Genomic DNA, 18,707 nt, shown 5'->3' with positions numbered 1-18,707 from the left:
AGCGGTGGTTCTCAGCCTTCTTAATGTTGTGGCCCTTTAATATAGCTCCTCTTGTTATAGTGACCCCCCCAACTATAAAATTATTTTCATTGCTACTTCATAACTGTAATTTTGCTATTGTTACAAATTGTACTGTAAATATCTGATATGCAGGGTATCTAATATGTAACCCCAAAGTGGGGTGTGACCCACAGGTTGAAAACGTCTGTTAAGTCTAAGTCTTAGACTATCTAGCAAGGTCCCCATCTTAACAGACAGACAAGCAAGAAGCTGTGCTAAAAGTGATGCTGGGTTGCTGCGCATCCCCCTCCGTGGAGATGCAAGCAAGTACCTGGTGTGCTTGTTTTATGTACAGGTATTAAAGTCAGAGTTGTAATTAGTATCTGTAAGTATATGAGTTTGGAAGCGCTTATTTTGAATACCATCTGTTTGTGAATTCTGGTTGTATGTAGGTCAAAATGGGATCCTCTGGAGCTGCCTGGTAGATACAGTGTAGGTGTTCAGTAAGTACCTTTCTGTTGGAATGAGTTTGACCCCCTTTCTTCTTCAGTAAACAGATGGATCAGAAAATGTACAAAGTTGCAATGAAGTCTCTTAGGATTGTAGACTAATTTATTGTTAGAATGCCAGTCCCTGACTCTTGGGAATGTTTCTCTTTTAGCTGTTGTGTTATTGTGAGACAGGGTTTCTCTGAGTAACTTGACTGTCCTGGAACTCACCCTGTAGACCAGACTGGCTTTAAACTCAGAAAGATCCACCTGCCTCTACTGTCTGGGTGCTGGGCTTAAAGACTTGCACCACCACCTCCCAGCTGGAATGTTTTTCTTATCATCAACTTTCAGATTGACTAATGTCCCTGACTGGGAGGTCTTATGGAATAGAAGATACAGAGCATGGATTCTAAAGGGGTCTTGAGTTTTAGGAAGAATCACCAAGAATGCAGAATTAGTGTACTGCAGGTTTAAAAAGGACTTTAAGTCTGGAAAGGAACCATATTTACAGCAGAGAACACATGTTTAGAGAAGTGAGTCAGCCATTACCGTAGCTGTAGTAGGACATCTATGTGGACTGGTCAGTGTCGTGGCTATAGTGGGACATATGTATATAAAAGTGAACTAGCCAGTACTGTAGCTGTAGTCCAGAAGCCAGAGTCATTGTAGAACTTGGGTTGATGCATTACTTTATCTTTTTAAAAATCTAGCTAGGATATTAAATAATTTTAAATCAATATTTTAGATCTTTGAGTTTGTTTATATTGGTCAGCTGAACTAGTAGTACTACCAGAAGTCTTAGAGTGAAAACTTTTATCTTAAAAGAAGTAAAGTCTCAGGACTGTGTGTTCTTCAGTGGTTAAGAATATGTACTCAGCATGTATGAGGTTCCAGCTTCAACTGCCAGAAAGAGACTGATTTTTTTCTGTTATTTCTAGGTTAAGTCATTAAATGAAGACATCATATTTTGAAATATGTTTAATCTCCTGATGCAGCATCAGAGGCTAACAATATTCATGGCCAAATCTAGGTAAGTTGAAATTTACCTTAAAAGAAAGGACCAATCAACTTAATACTGTTTTGGTGAATGTAACCATGTTGAGTCTTGATTACTGACTCCCTCGTTCCCAGAAAATAAGTTTAAATGACCTTAATTAAATAAACACAGTATTTCCTAGTGGAGAATATTCACACAGTCTGTGGAAGTTGATCTCAGGTGAAAGCTGCCTGTTGCTGTTGAATATAGTCAGATATCAGTGTTGTCCTTGGGGAGCATAAGATCACCTACGTATGTGTCGAGTTCTGGAGACATGTGCTTATGAGAACACATGGGTCTTTATTCAGTGTTTAAAGTGTCAGTGAATATTATAAGGTGTCACAGCTGAGGTGTGGCAACCAGATACTAATGTGCTATTCAAAAATGAAAACTATCCAGCACCCCTCTTTTCCCTTTGTTAGGAGATTGTGGGTGCACAGCTGTAGCAATCAGGAACTCTTACCAACTCTGAAAGTCTGCACTGGATCCACACAAGAATGGGCTTGTCCTCAGGCAGACGCAGGCAGACATGGTGGAGGAGGGACTCAGGGCACCCTGCCCCTTACTGCAGAACTGTTTCTTACTGGTAGTCAGAGAGAGGAGGAGTCAGTTGGCGTCCACTGGTGACCCCGTCAGGTTCCATTGTTAGTCCTAGTCCAGTAGTCACAGGTATGGTCCTGGTTAAACCAAAGGAGTCACACAGCAAGACCAGACGTCGTGAGTCTCGGAAGGGACAAGTGGGAAGGAGGATGGTGAAGAGGTAGAGGACGAGAACAACCTGAGTGCATTGTGGACATCAACGAAACTGTCAAAACTCTAATTCAGTTTCTAAACAAGTCTCTTTCCCAAAGCTGGAATGTAAACCACTGCCTGTGTTCACCAACTTGAGCTTTTCTCGAGGACTAAGCCCCTGCTCTCATCATGTCAAAACCTTGTCCTAGTTTTGCCACCCCCCCTCGTCTGTTGGCTAGCCCTCTTCTTTGTTTCTTTCCTATTACCAATATCTTCTCATGTCTTTGTCCCCCTTACTCTCACACCCTAGGTCAGATGACCCCTCTGACTGCCGGATGCCACCAATAAAGGGCGTCATCTTGTCTGTCCCTCATTCTCTGCTGCGGTCGCCTCATCTAAAAACTCAGCTTCATTCAGTCCAACTTCAAAAGTCCCCATAGTCTATTCAGTCTCAAACTTACTTCAAAGTCCTAAGTTTCCTCAGAGATGCATGACATCTCTTAACTGTAATCACCTATAAAAACCAAAATAAAAAAGCAGATCACATACTTCAACATATAATGTTACAGGATATACATTAACCATTCCAAAACATAGAGAAGGGAGCATATCAAGGAAATATTAGACCACAGCAAGAGCAAAAACCAGATGGGCAAACTCCAAACTCTGCATCTTTGCATCTGATGTCAAAACGCTCTTCAGGTCTCCAGTTCTGTTCAGACTTGTTTACAACACACTTCTTTTAGGCTGGTTCCACTCCCTGTTAGTAGCTCTTCTCCTCAGGTATCCCATGACTCTGGCAGTGGAGTGCTTTAGCACTGCTTAATGGGGCATACTAGTAGGGGCATGGAAGACAGAGATGCTATAAGAGTTATTTGAACTGATGGGGGTGACTCAAGGGGTTTCAGAGAAGAAGTTTAGTATGTTGTCTAGAGATCATTCTTGTGATATTTTGGTGAAAAAAGTGGCTGCCTTTTGTCCTTGTCTGAAGAGTTTTCCCAAGGCTAAAATGAAGAATTTTGGATTAATGTATCCTGCAGGCAGGTGAATTTTAAGTGCACATCTGACTAGCTCCCTTCCATAGTTAAAATGAATGTGTTTAAGGAGGACAGGGAAAGAATGCCATAATTTTTTCAAAATGTTTCTATCGGTTATACCTTTTTTAAATTATTATGTATACAGTATTCTCAGTATTCTATCTGCATGTATGCCTGCAGGCCAGAAGAGGGCACCAGATCTTATTACAGATGGTTGTGAGCCACCATGTGGTTGCTGGGAATTGAACTCAGGACCTTTGGAAGAACAGGCAGTGCTCTTAACCTCTGAGCCATCTCTTCCAGCCCCAATTATACCTTTTGTAAACTTAAAAATATTTTTCTCTTTTAATAATTTGATACTTGTCAATCAAAAACTTAAAATATACATAGAACATGTGCTATGTTAAATAGCGTGCTAGTGCCCTAGGGAATGAAGAAGAGAGGATACCTGTCTTCAGAGATCACAGCAAAGTTAGTTGACTAACACACAGAACACCTTAAAAGACCATGCTGTTTTACTATGAGAACACTTCAGGTTACATTCTTTTAGGTTTATATGATAGTACAATTTTTCATCTTAATTTTAATTGCCAAGCATTCTTTACCTTAGTATAATATAGTTCACTTAGTTCAGAAATAGCCTAAAGTACCATTTACTGCTGAACATTAGAAAGGATGAGTAAGGCCCGCTCCTGCTGGGAAGGAGCTCATTCATGATTGAGGAAGAATAGTACGTAAGTGGATAGCCAGCCACAATTTCTGCTAAAGACAAAGCGATGCAGGTGCAGTTGGACAACCTAGGGTGCTCAGATGGTGCTGTGTGAAAATTCTAATTAACCTGATAGGTTGGCGTCAGGGAAAGTTTCACCTCGGGAAAGGGAGGCTGCAGACAGCTATTGTGGAAGGATGTGAGACAACAGCTGATGTGGGGAATGGTAGTTTGTTTATTCTAACTAGAGGTAGGGTAGTTAGAGCAGGGGAGAAGGGGTTGGGCTGGTATCTTACTCACGTTGAGGAGGCCACTTGTTGGTTCCCAGCCACCCTGCTAGCTTAGACCTGAAATAATCACACAGAAACTGTATTAATTAAATCACTGCTTGGCCCATTAGCTCTAACTTCTTACTGGCTAACTCTTAAATTAATTTAACCCACTTCTATTAATCTGTATATTGCCACGTGGCTGTGGCTTACTGACTAAAATTCCTAATGGCTGTCTTCAGTGGCTCCATGACTTCTCTCTCTCCACCTCCTTCTCTCAGCATTCTGTTTAGTTTTTCCCGCCTAGCTCTGTTCTACCCTATCAGGCCAAGCCAGTTTCTTTATTCATTAGCCAATGAAAGCAACACATGGACAGAAGGACCTCCCACACCAGGGGGTTTGGTTTTGGTTTTTAAACCTGAAAGCAGTTAAAAAAACAAAAACAAAACAAAACACTGAATTTAAACCGTTTTAATCACATCTGTGTTTGGAGCATTGTCTGGTTCCTGTGCGTCTTTGCCTACCCCATGTAGCAAATGGCAAATGTATTCTGCTTCTCTGGTTTGTTTAAAAGTAATGCTTTGACATTCTCCTTTATTTGGAATGCTCTTGGACCACTTATTATCACCTCTGTAACTTTATCTGACCTTCTGTGGCAAAGGATTAAATAGACAAAATATTTCACAAGTAAATAGACAAAGGTTGGCCAGTGTTGTGTGTTTTAGTCTACAGGTTGAATTAAATTGGCCTTCTTTCTTACTAATGTACTGTTTAAAGTTTGTTGTGTGTTGCTTGCCAATGAACTCTTGTCTAATAGGACACATAAAAGGGACTACAGTGAGCAATAAGAATCAAAATACCAGCCGGGCGGTGGTGGTGCATGCCTTTAATCCCAGCACTCGGGAGGCAAAGGCAGGCAGATCTCTGTGAGTTTGAGACCAGCCTGGTCTACAAGAGCTAGTTCCAGGACAGGAACCAAAACCACAGAGAAACCCTGTCTCGAAAAACCAAAAAAAAAAAAAAAAAAAAAAAAAAAAAAAAAAAAAGTAAGAATCAAAATACCTGCTAGCTAAAAGTGCAACATCTTTTTAAAAAATTGTATACACACACACACGCAGCCCTGGCTGTCCTGGAACTTTCCATATGAATCAGGCTGGCTGTCTCTGCTGGTATTAAAAACATGTGCCATATGCCCAGCTTTTATTTTTTTAAAAAGAAGGGACATGAAATTTCTGATAAGCCATAAAAGATTAGTTTCTTGTTGGATAGTGGCGGCACATACCTTTAATCCCAGGACTTGTGAGGTAAAGGAAGATGGATTTCTGTGAGTTTGAGGACAGCCAGGGCTACACAGAGAAACCCCGTCTCAGAAACCCCTCCCCCAATTAGTTTTTTTGATTAACTATTGAATAACTGTAAGCTAATTGTTTACATAGTAGTATATGGTTTTAGAATAAGCAGACCTGTATAAATTAAACTGGAAATGCGCATTTCTGAGGCATATATCACCAAGCAGAATTGACCAACTAGTTGAATGAAGTTTAATTCTAAACATTAAATCATTGGACTTTATTTTCTGCATCAAAGTATCATGTGTGTGAGGTGCTTTGTCTTTTCCTGTTTTGCAACTTTTGTATCCTGGTATAATTTTCTTCAAATTATTTTCTGTGCAGTGCTCACATGGTCTTCTGAAGAAGCCATGGGTAGCTGTTGTAGCTGTCCAGATAAAGACACTGTCCCAGATAACCATCGGAACAAGTTTAAGGTCAGTAAAGCCAGCAAAACTATGTTGTTCTTCTGCCTCCTTGGATGTACTTGAACGCTAACTCATCTTGCCGTCTTTCTTTTTATTACCCAGAACTTTTTATTTCCCTACCTTTCCCACAGTCTGCTTTTTCTTATTTGATTGTAAATGGCACTTTCTTACTAACAATATGGATTATTGGTCCATTTCTCATTACTGTAACAAATGCCTCTGGTTCAATACTTACAAAGGAAAGAGGTGTGTCTAGCTTACAATTTTGAATAGAAGAGTTCAATCAACATAGCACTGGCCCTAACCAAGGACCCCTTTACTTGACTGCCTTGTGGTATAGTATCTCAGTGGCCCGCACAACCAGAACCCTGAGAGACTGGGTTAGCTGGGGTCTCACAGATCCTATGTTGACCCTTTTGAGGGCACACTCCCAGTAACCCAAGGACTTCCCATATGCCCACCTCTTAAAAGTCAGTACCGCCACCTTAGCATTGCCACAGTGATGGCCAAGCCTCCGCAGATGAATGGCCAGGGGGACAAACCATAACAGGAATCCTCCTTTAGTTTTCATTTGGTCCTTTGTGTCCCATTGATCACATGATTGTGATAATCGTTTCTTTAAAACGTCATTTTCGAGTAGTCTTTGTAGTCTTACCACTTGTCAACTTCTGTCACTAACAAAGGCCTTATTTTGAAGAAGAGTTTTATTTGGGGTCAGCCTTGGAGGTTACAGTACGTGATCTGTTAGCCTGCTGCTATGGGACAGCACAGCGGGACAGAGTGCTGTAGAGCACGATAGAGTGCTGTAGAGCACAATATCATGGTCAGGATACAGAAAAGGACGCAGTGGGTCTTCAGAGACATGCCCACAGTGACTGGAAGACACTTTATAAATGCTGCCACGGTCGGGGTCTGTGGCTTTGACACTTAAGATCCCAACAGTAGCGCCATCATTTAGACATCTTCATTCATGCATAGATTGATGATTAATTTGGGTTTTTGTTTGTTTGTTTGTTTGTTTTGGGGTCTCTTTTGTTGTTGCTTTTAGCTTTTTTGTTTGTAATTTTTAGAGACAGGGTTCCTCTGACTGTCCTGGGACTTGCTCTGTAGCCCAGGCTGACCTCTAACTCAGAGATCTGCCTGCCTCTGCCTCCTGAGTGCTGGGATTAAAAGTTTACATCACCATGCCAGGCCATATTTTTTTCTTGATAAGACAGTCTTGCTGTGTATCCAAGTCTACCTTGTAGCCCCCAGTACTCTCGTTCATTTCTAGCTGGATTGTAGGGCTTGTGCTACCATCTTTGGCTTGATTTCTTCACCGCACTTGGATTTACCCTGTGGTCGCTGCACAATTGGTCTTCTTTCTTCCTTCCTGTGCTAAAATAGGCTAAGTTCTTCCAGAGCTATTTAGTGTCACTTCCAGTCTGACCTCAGTGTGCTTGCCTTAGCTTCTGGATGGCATGTACCTTGCATGAGTTCCAGCTCTGTTACTTAACAGCTTTGCACTCTGGGGCAGTTTGTATGATTAGTAAGTCTTACTGCCATTGGTACAACGTTGACCTGTAGTCAGGGGTTGTTACAAAAATTAAGTGGGGAAAGTACATGCAAATCTCCTGTTTGTGCCCAGGGGCATGACAACTCCATAAATATTACCCTTTATTCTTAGTCTTTGGCCATTTTCTTTGTTTGCAGTGCTAGGAATGGAACCTAGGGTTTCATGCACGCTAGTCAAGTGAGACATTAACCCAGCCCATCTCTGGGTGTTTTCTGGAGCTTGGCATTACAGCCCCTTTTTTAGATGAACTTTGGGCCTGTCTTAATTTGACCTTTTTAAAGGCACTTTCTTTATTTTGTTTCAGCATTGTGTCTTCATATTGTGTTTGTATCTTGTGAGCCACCAGATTTCCCTTTTACTGGATTTCCTCTATAAAGTTAGTCCTACTCAAGTCTAGTTAAAATCCCTCCTTACTGTTTTCAGCTGCCATAGGCAGTCGCTGCTGCCTTGGCTAGTCTCTGCTGCGTTCATTTGTCAGCTTGTCTAGCATAGTATGACTTGGTGTTTGTATCTTATTTGTCCAGTGGAAATGTAAGCTCTTTACACATGTGAATGGATATTATTTTATTGCTATATAGATCATACCCTACACACATTGACAGGTGGATGAACTAGTAAGTGGGAAAAAAAAGTTGATATAATTATCAGCAGTGCATTTTTTCTGAAAGTTGGTGAAATGTTTAAGATGCTATTATTTCATTTTAGGTCATTAATGTGGATGATGATGGGAATGAGCTAGGCTCTGGCATAATGGAGCTTACAGACACAGAACTGATTCTATATACCCGTAAACGTGATTCAGTAAAATGGCACTACCTCTGCCTGCGACGATATGGCTATGACTCAAATCTCTTTTCTTTTGAAAGTGGTCGAAGGTGTCAGACTGGACAAGGTAGGTAAAGCCTTTATTTTCTTCAGATATATTTGAAACATTATGCTTTCAGTTATTCTGTGTGTAGCGTTTTATTTCTGTGAGGAAGGCTGGGAATGATGATGACACGTGCTCGCTTGTACACCTAGCCCTTGGGAGGCAGAAGCAGGAGGATTCTTGCAAACTCAACATAGCGAATTCCAAGCCGGCCAGGTTTAAAAAGAAAGACCCTGTGCCAATAAATAAATTCCCCACAAAACTCCCAAACAGAATGGTTAAAAGAAAGAAAATTATGACTGGGCAGGGATGGCACACCTCTTAAATTCCAGCACTCAGAAGGCAGAGGTGGGTAGATCTTGGAGTTTGAGACAAGCCTGGTCTACAGAGTGAGTTCCAGAACAGCCAGAGTTCCACAGTGAAACCCTGTCTCAGTTTTAAAAAAAGAGAGAGAAAGAGAAAGAAAAGAAAGAAAAAGGAAGGAAGGAAGGAAGGAAGGAAGGAAGGAAGGAAGGAAGGAAGGAAGGAAGGAAGGAAGGAAGGAAGGAAATAGATTAATTACCCATTCACTTATTGAGCATGCACTAAACACTTTGCCCTTGGTAGAAGTAAAATGGCTAAGTATTATTTTTGGTCCTAACTTCTTGGGAAAGCAATGTAAACACAGGAGTCAGATAGAACATGTTTTTGTTTTTGTTTTTTTTTTAACTAATTAATAATAATGGTGATAATAATTTTGACTCCCTACTAATGGAGTAGCTTGGGCAAGTTATATGCCTTCTATTGGGGCTTTGTAGAGGGCAATGACAATGCCTGTCTCATGGGATTGTGGTAGTGAACCAGGTCATGATTATAAAGCCCACAGGCAGGCCTGCTCGGTGGTGAGTGTTGCGTTGTTCCTGGTGACTGGGCTCCCCCTGCTGTTAAAGCTTCTGGAGTATATGTGCAGATAGATCCCCTTTGCTCTGAAAAGTCCTGTAAACAAAGTGAAATTATCTTAGCTTTATGGATTTATGCCTTGAAATAAGACGTCTATAATTGATTTATCAGAAGTTGTTTCTTTCTGTTGGCACATTAGGATGCTGTCTGAGTTGCTGTTCTTTTGCTGTGAAGAGACACCATGACCAAGGCAAACCTTATAAAGGAAATACTTAACTGGGGCTGGCTTGCAGTTGTCCTCAGGGCAGGGAGCATGGTGCTGGAGCAGTGGCTGAGAGCCTTTCATCCTGATGCACTGGTGGCAGCAGAGACTGTGCTGACCTGGGCTTTCGACACCTCAAAAACCCTTCCCAGTTACACACTCCCTCATGAGGCCATACTTAATCCTTAAACATTCCACCAACCAGGGACTAGATGTTCAAATATTTGAGCTAGGAGGCCTATTTTTATCCAGACCACCACAGATGCCTATTTCACAACTTCTTTTTCTTTTTTACTTTATTACTTTTTTAATTTATTACTGTATATTAATTATACATAAAATGGGGTTCGTTGGCATTTTCATGCATGTTTATAATAAAATTTGATCATGTAGCCCCTCTTCCTCCCTTCCTTAGCTCCCACTGTTGCTGGTCCCTTTCTCTTCCCAGTTAGTCCCCATCTACTTTGATATCATGGGGAGGGGATTTGGGAGAACTCCAGTGAGTTTATCATTAGAGTCCTTTACAGGAACATAGATGAGGGTTTGTTTACAGGAGCACAGGTACCTTACTGTGTCTTTCTGTCCCACATTAACCATTAACTAGGTAGAAATCCTAGACCCCCTTGTGCCAGTTCCCCTACCCCTTGACAGGGTATGCTGATGGGTCTAGTAAGTTCAGTCCTTATGCACATAATCACGGCTGTTGTGCATTTAAGAGTGCAGCAGCTTGTTGTGCCTGGAAGTCAACATTCCATCCTAAACTCCTTGCCCTTCCTTGGGTCTGACAGTTTTCTGCCCTTTCTTCTGTGCAGTTCCTGAGCCTTGGAGGGCTACACAGGTGTCCAGTTACAGCCAGTGTCCTGCAGTCCCTTGTCGTCTGTCCTTTGGTCAACCCCTGCAGTCACTGCTGACCACTGCTCTTGTGACCATGTTTTCCTCTTGATTTATATTTGTAGGAATCTTTGCTTTTAAGTGTGCCCGTGCAGAAGAATTATTTAATATGTTGCAAGAGATTATGCAAAATAATAGTATAAATGTGGTGGAAGAGCCTGTTGTAGAAAGAAATAATCATCAGACAGAATTGGAAGTCCCTAGAACCCCTCGAACACCCACAAGTAAGTAGACATTTTCTCTCTCATTTTGCATGTCAGGCACTTATAAGGTACAGGTTATGGACATTTAATCTATAACAATTAGAAATGATCATCAACAATAAAACCCCTGTTAGCTTTAGTGACAAACATTTTAAAAATGAAAACATTAAATATCGCACATTACCTAAAATGTGAGTTAAAAGCCAGGTGTATAGCTCAGTGTTGAAATGCTTGACTGTGCTGGGGGGAATGATGTTTTACCATCGGTGCTGCCAGAAAGAACAGTTAGCTGATAAAGTAAGATTGGATGGGCTGCTGTTTGTGCTCTAGCTTCTGTGTGTCCTGACAGGAATGTCACTCTTTTTTATTCTCTGCCCTACTCCCGTATCCTGCCTTTCTCCTCAGCTCCAGGGTTTGCTGCTCAGAACTTACCTAACGGATATCCCCGCTACCCCTCGTTTGGAGATGCCTCATCCCACCCCTCCAGCCGGCACCCTTCTGTGGGAAGTGCTCGCTTACCCTCAGTCGGTGAAGAGTCGACACATCCTTTGCTCGTGGCCGAGGAACAGGTGAGCAGCTGCCATTGAGTACCAGCAAAACTGTTTGTGTAGTATTGTGTTGCTGTGTTAATACTTGGAGCTTTTATTCATTGTGATTTTTAGCTTCCGCTGTGAATTACTTCTGCATTGAAAATGGGAGAAATGGCATGTATTTGCTAACATGTGCTGAAATATGTACAGATGTAAGGGGAGCCTTTTTTTTTTTTTTTTCTTTTCTTTTTCCTTTTTTTTTTTGAGAATGGGTCTCACTATGGAGCCCTGGCTTGCCTGGAACTCACAATAGACCAAGCTGGCCTTGAACTCCCAGAGAGATCTGCCTGTCTCTGCCTCCTGAGTGCTGGAATTGAAGAACCTTCTGAGTAGTTTGTCTGTCTGTAGAGAGGTACATCTGTCGATGAAGAGAAACAAACTCAGTCAGTTCTTAGTGATTTAGAGTTTATCCTACTTTTGATGTTTTAGTCTTTGTTACCAGTGAACTATAGGTACAAGGGTAGATTTTGGCATTGAAGTTGCTTGGAGCTATTTAGTGTTCCTCACTAGTTCAAATGTGGAACCACATATTTGTTTGAACGTTATATATATTATCAGCTAAGTTTGTCTTTTCTAAGTTATGGTCATTTATCATTAAGGGATTTTTAGTGTCTTTAAATCAATTTTTGTTCTTTATGTAGTAAACATTGTTATGTTGTTTACTGTAATTACATTTTCCTCAGTTTTGCATTTCATTTTTAATCCTAAAATTTTTTTGGTCTGGACCTCCAGGTATTTTTAGGTTCTCTTTCTAAAATACTATTGAGCTTTTCTAAGTGGTAATGGTATCTTATTAGATGGTATCTACTTTCCGTCTATGTATTTTATAGAACTCTTACATAGGGATTTTCTTTTTGTCAAGTCAGAGCATAAGGAAGTAGTGGTAAAATTACCTGTTCCTTCTCAGTTCTTATCATTTCTTATTTATTAACCAGGTTTTAATAGCTTAGCAAGGTTTTCTAAATCATTTGCAAAATAATCCTCTTTCCTTCTCCCCTTTTTTGAGATAGGGTCTTGTTATGTAGCCTAAGATAGCCTCAAACTTGGCTATCTTCCTGCCTCTGCCTCCAGAATACCAGGACTATAGGTATGTGTCACCATGATCAGCTGGTTCCCAATACAATGCTGTTAAATATAATGCTGTGTGTTATTTTAAAGTTTTCTGCATCCTTTTTCTCCTCCTGTCTTTTTATTAGGCAAAAAAAAAGTGCAAATGTTTTAAGGTAACAGTATATTTAAAGAGGAAGTCATAAAATTAACTTAAGTGGCACAAACCAATAATCCCAACATTTTGAAGTAGAGGCAATTGGATCTAGTTTGGTGCTAACCTCGGCAACACAATGAGACCGTTTCAATAAATAAATAAAATGAATTGGCGTGACCAATATCTTTTTAAAAAATTTTTTAAAAATATTTATTTATTTATTATTTATACAGTTAGCCAGAAGAGGGTATCAGACCTCATTACAGATGGTTGTGGGCCACCATGTGGTTGCTGGAAATTGAACTCAGGACCTCTGGAAGAACAGGCAATGCTCTCAACCACTGAGCCATCTCTCCAGCCCCCCCCCCCCTTTTTAAAAATTTTTATGTGTATGGGTATTTTGCCCACGTGTATGTCTGCATCTGATGTATGCAATGCCTGTAGGGGCCAGAACGGGGCATTTGAGTTACAGACAGTTGGGAGCTGCCATGTGGGTGCTAGGAATTGTGAACCAAGTCCTCTGGAAGAACAGCCAGTGCTCTTAACCACTGAGCCATCTCCCCAGCTCCCTAGTTAATCCTGCTCTTTTTGCTTTGTGCTTTACCCTTGACTGATTTGCTTTGTTGTCTTTTTAGGTACATACTTATGTTAACACCACAGGCGTGCAAGAAGAGCGAAAAAACCGTGCAAGTGTGCATGTCCCCCAGGAGGCGAGAGTTTCTAATGCGGAAAGCAACACACCAAAAGAAGAACCAAGTAATACTGAAGACAGGGACCCTCAGGTTCTTCTAAAACCCGAAGGAGTCAAATTTGTCTTAGGACCAACCCCTGTTCAGAAACAGTTAATGGAAAAGGAGAAACTGGAGCAGCTTGGAAGAGACCAAGTTAGTGGAAGCGGTGCGAATGGCGCGGACTGGGACACTGGCTATGACAGTGACGAACGGAGAGACGCACCCGCTGTTAACAAGCTGGTGTATGAAAATGTCAATGGGCTATCTATCCCTAGTGCCTCAGGGGTCAGGAGAGGGCGTCTGACATCTGCCAGTACCTCAGATACTCAGAACATCAACAATTCAGCTCAGAGGAGAACTGCATTGTTAAACTATGAGAATTTACCATCTTTGCCTCCTGTTTGGGAAGCCCGCAAACTAAGTAGGGATGAAGATGACAATTTAGGACCAAAGACCCCATCTCTAAATGGCTACCATAATAATCTAGATCCAATGCATAACTATGTTAATACAGAGAATGTAACTGTGCCGGCAAGTGCTCACAAAATAGACTATTCAAGGCGTCGGGATTGTACACCGACAGTCTTTAACTTTGACATCAGGCGCCCCAGCTTAGAACACAGGCAACTCAATTATATACAGGTGGATTTAGAAGGTGGCAGTGACTCTGACAACCCTCAGACTCCAAAAACCCCTACCACTCCCCTTCCACAAACCCCTACCAGGCGCACAGAGCTGTATGCTGTCATAGACATCGAGAGAACTGCTGCTATGTCCAACTTGCAGAAAGCACTGCCCCGTGACGACGGTACATCTAGGAAAACGAGACACAATAGTACTGACCTGCCCATGTGAGCCTGGAAAGCATTACATCGTTCGCACCTTCGTGAAGTTTTTAAGAATGAAGATGCAATGCTTCATTTTCATTTCTACACTAACTCCTTTTATAGACTGATGAATTTTTTTCTGAATATTTCATGTGCATCTTTAAAGGGAATTAATGTAGAGCAGGTACTCCTTACAGAACACTAATTTCATTATATTCTCCTCACTATTGTACAGCAGCATTCCCATTTTCACAGTGCCTATTGAAAATGAGATTTGAAGTGAATGACATGCTGGTTGATTTTTATTCCATATCCAGGACATATGTGTAGCTTTCACGTCTAAGTTGTGTTGGCATTTAAACCTTTGATAAAGTCTCTTGATAACGTGCATTGCTAACATAACTCTAGGCTTTGAAGGTAGGACTCGTAGATTCACTGCTCACGGTGTATGGTCTCCAGCATGGAACATGAGGAATCTTATTTCATTAATTAAAGGCTTTTTGACTTGGGCCAAAAAAAAAAAAAAAAAAAAAAGAAGAAGAAGAAGAAGACGAAGAAGCAAAAGAACCACACCTCCTTTTGTACCAGTCAGCTCCTCTGTCTTCAGTGTTACTAGAAAGAGTGCAGTATCATGAATATAGTTGCATTTTGGAAGGCAGACAGGAGACCAAATTTTGTTTACTCATCTCATGGTGTCATTTGAAGGGCATGTCCAGATATCTTACTCAGAATTACTATAGGGTTAGGAGTCAGTCTCAGGTCACTTTACCCAAAAACATTTGAAAAATCCACACCATGATCTCTTGGCGTTTCTTTTCGGTAGATTGACAGCACATTGTTTTCTGGAAACATTTGTGCCATTAAACTCCCATTTAGCTTCAGCTTTTTCCCCCTTTGGTGTTTGGGTTGTCTTACTTTGTTTTGTAATGTCTTTCTCAATTTTCAATACAATGTTTGAGTTTATATATCATTTTGGAATGGGATTGTGTGTTTATTGTTACTTGGTTTGCATTTTTGTCAAGTTATGGTCTTGAAGATCCATTTGGAACTGACTGTTATTTTCTAACAGGGTTGCCCTTGTCCAGTATTTATATATCTGCTGTTTACTCTTCAAGTTGATGAAAAAAGCATTGTCTCGATTTTAAATTTCATTTGTGTCCATAGGTGATCTCTTTACTAGCCGAGAAAAAGAGGAAGATACTCTAAACATGTGAGTTCCCATGGTCCTGTCCTCCCTGTGGGCACATTCCCCAGCACTTTAGTGGGGATTGCTCAGCTACATGGCTGCAGTCCCGCTCTGCCCACTCTGCTGCTCCTGGGCTCTGCTGTCCTTCCCATGGAGCTAGGCTCTTATTATCCCCTGATTTTGGTGAGCTATTAATATTGTTGCCAGCATAGCAAGTACAGGGAAGTCTTGAGGATCTGAAATGAACGTTTATATAAACTAATGGAGAGTCCAGATGTTGGACTTCTAGAAATCAAGAATGCTCCAGATTCCTAACCACTGTAGAATAAAGACAAGAGTGGAAGGATAGGTAGCCTTACAAAATATTTTACTTTTTTCTCTAATGTTGAGGAAGTTTCTTATAGTGATATGGCTATACCAGATGTGGCTAAAGTTGATTTAACAAGAACAGGTAGGTTTCAGCCCTAGAGCGTTCTGTGTATTCAGGAACTCATCATAAACCATGACTAGATGAGCAGAACAGCAGAGTGGAACCATAATGAAAGTAAATTATTTCGGTTGTCTTCGTCATTCTTAGTGCCATTGGTCCATAGCAGAATTTCCTTTTCCTTCTTTTTCCTCTGTGAACTTGGTGCTTACTAAAATGTTCACTGTTCTCCCTAAGAGAGCAATGACCAGACGTGCAGATTCCTGTTTAATATCCTCTTCCGTTTGTCCTTTCTTCTGAGTAGACTGCTAATTGTGCCAAATTTCAGCGGAGGTTTTTTGAACATGGGGTAAGAACTCTGATAGCAGCAATGTACACGATTTCCTGAGAGCGGGCGTTAGGACAGCTGACTCTGGAGTGAGGGGCTGATCGCTCTGGAGGCTGGGTGCTCTTTGTTTCCTTTGTGCTCTTCACTTTTCCTTCCGATTTGAGTTAGATTTATTTTATTTTATTTTTGGTGATTCTAATATAATCACTACAGTTTATGCTTTAAATAATGTATGGTTTAAGAATGAAAACGGGACCAATTTGTCTGCTAACCATTTGATTTTAGGGGACTAGCTGAATATTCATTAGGAAGAGGTAAACAGGTGATGTTAACTTCTAGATGTCTTCTGGAAACTCATTTAGAACACCCGCCCTTACGGTGGTCTCACAATGGGCATTAAGCTCTGTCTTGGAAGAATGTACCTATTACTATTTGGTGAACTTCAGAGTGAGATATTTTATTGCCTCATATTTGTGGCCATATGTCTCAGATTTTCTGAGACAAACTTAATTTTAGGTAATTGGTTTTGTTGATTAGACGATGTGACACTACTTTTTGGTTTTGAAAATATAATCCTTGTCGTCCCCCCACCCCCAATAAAATCCTTTTTTATCCATACAGATCCTGACAACATTTTTTTTGAGACCAGGGGTGAAAAGTGATACAGGTCTTACTAGTGTTCTTCTCAATGGCTTGCTTCTCAGTTTCATCTTCCTTTGAAAAAATGAAAATATGGTGCCTTCCCTCCTTCCAGGAAGATTGGCAAATAGTTCCTTTTGTTCCTGCTGCTGTGGAGTGATGAGACATGCACTTTACTCTCGAAGACTCAGCAAAAAGCTTTCACTTCTCATTATATCCAGAAAAGATTACATTCGGGACTTAAACTTTGCCAAGCAATCTTTGTCATTACAGTTATTAATGTTGACCCCCACACAATGTCATAAGTCAAAACTGATGTTTGTTATTCTCCTCACTGCTCTCACCCCAGGTCTGTGGCACAGCATATAAAAATGTACCTCAATAATGTTCTGTTAAAAATGGGACAGGGGCCTTATGTTTTCATGATTTTTCCAACAACGTGCCACCATGTATTTGCCTCAAGCTAACAAGTACTTCCCAGTTTCCCCTGTACTGTTTTCTACCCCAAATGCCCAAGTGTTTTGTGCAATGTGTAGTGTGTATGTATAAATATATATATCTATATATATTCTTGAAATAGACATAACATCAGAGACACTCAGAAGTAATGTATTGCCATCTCATTCATTTCTGATGTGAAGTACATGGTACTATTTACTTTTTCCTTAATGTTTGCCAAATTTGAGTCAAGGCATTGGTACGAAATTACAGCATATACAGGAAACATTTTGGCTTGAAAAGTTAACAAATGAAAGTATTCAGACCTTTCACAATGTATTCTGCCCAGACCAGCACCCTGTCTTCTTGCTGCCTGTTCCCCATTCCTGCTTCCTCATTGTTCGGGGTGTAACACAATTCTTTTATAGCATCCTATAGTTGAAATTCTCTGGCAGCTGGAGAAGACAGCATGGAAACAGGCTGGTATCACTAGTACAGTCACCAGGTGCCACATTTGCATTAGGAAGTGCAAAATAGATGTTTATAAAGGACAGACTTTGTGTTATGTTTCTATTTTCATTACATTGTATAATACTGTAAGATTATTGTATGTCCTAATTTGCATTATAAATGTTTTTTTCCTACATAAAGGCATAAATAATAGCAACTTTGTATAAAGGTAGCTTATTAGATTTTAATTTTTCTCTTATAAAAGTTGTCTACAGTGGGACTACCATTGCCAAATTGTATATGAGATATGAATTTTACCCCTATGGTTAATTTCTAAACATTCCATGTTTCTCTAATGAAAGACGTGATACTGTACTATGCATAAATTATGTTTTAATGCTGTTTCATTATCAGCATTTTAATTTTGGGTTTGCATTTTTAGTATTGGCAGAACTTAAGCACTGTCAATGAAAACCCTGTTGTATGTGTAACAGCATCATTTGCCCTCTATCCCTTCTTGCCCTTTGTTCTTTACTCTCCCTGTCAGTGCCAATTCATACATTTTGTAGCATGGCAATAAAATATAACTTTTCCACTGAGGCCAAGTGTGGCTCTTTGAAGGCAGTGGGGTGGGAGGACCGCCACCTAGTTGTCCTGGTATGTGACTCTTTTTGCCATATAAGCCATGTTGTCAGGCGTAAGAAGTCATATATGATGTAAACATGCTCTTAAGGACAAGTGTGGATGTGCTTTAAAACTTTGTTTTTAATGTAAGAAGTAATAACTAATTTTTAATCTTTGGAAAAGTCAGAGTTCTTGAAGTACAATCAAACCTTTATTAACTGGAGTACTTAAAGAATAAGCTAATAATGGAATTTTGTTAAACAAGGGCTAAGCAACACTTTTAAAAAGTTCTTATTTATTGTGGAGTATTAGTATACCTTACTATCCTAAAATTATAATGTGTAAAATATGGTTTGATCTTAGACAATGTAGCATCTTGCAATGCCTTACTGTTATCATTCTGGCATAGATATCCGTGATGAGGTACTCAAGTTGATACTGGAAGCCGAGCTGACTATACACTGACCTTAAGCATTCATGAAAAACTGCTTTGTTAAATAAAATCTGATGAGTTCTTATGGTCACTTTTCCCTTATTGCCAAAAGTAGATTGCAATAAAACCCAAATAAAAGCTT

General features: G+C 40.4%; 1 protein-coding gene across 1 annotated transcript in view; it reads left to right on the top strand.

Moving 5' to 3' along the window:
* Positions 1-18,707, top strand: part of Frs2 (fibroblast growth factor receptor substrate 2) — a 77,403-nt gene extending 58,696 nt beyond the window's left edge. The window contains exons 3-8 of the mRNA XM_057757902.1: positions 1,430-1,521; positions 5,948-6,039; positions 8,291-8,477; positions 10,551-10,709; positions 11,094-11,257; positions 13,118-18,707. Of these exons, the coding sequence (XP_057613885.1) occupies positions 5,974-6,039; positions 8,291-8,477; positions 10,551-10,709; positions 11,094-11,257; positions 13,118-14,068 (1,527 nt within the window). The 5' untranslated portion in view covers positions 1,430-1,521; positions 5,948-5,973 and the 3' untranslated portion in view covers positions 14,069-18,707. The remainder of the gene's footprint in view (positions 1-1,429; positions 1,522-5,947; positions 6,040-8,290; positions 8,478-10,550; positions 10,710-11,093; positions 11,258-13,117) is intronic.

Source organism: Chionomys nivalis, chromosome 25 (genome assembly GCF_950005125.1).
Source record: "Chionomys nivalis chromosome 25, mChiNiv1.1, whole genome shotgun sequence".
Lineage (NCBI taxonomy): Eukaryota > Metazoa > Chordata > Mammalia > Rodentia > Cricetidae > Chionomys > Chionomys nivalis.
The sequence above is the reverse complement of the archived record's forward strand: the minus strand, read 5'-3'. Positions and strand labels throughout refer to the sequence as shown.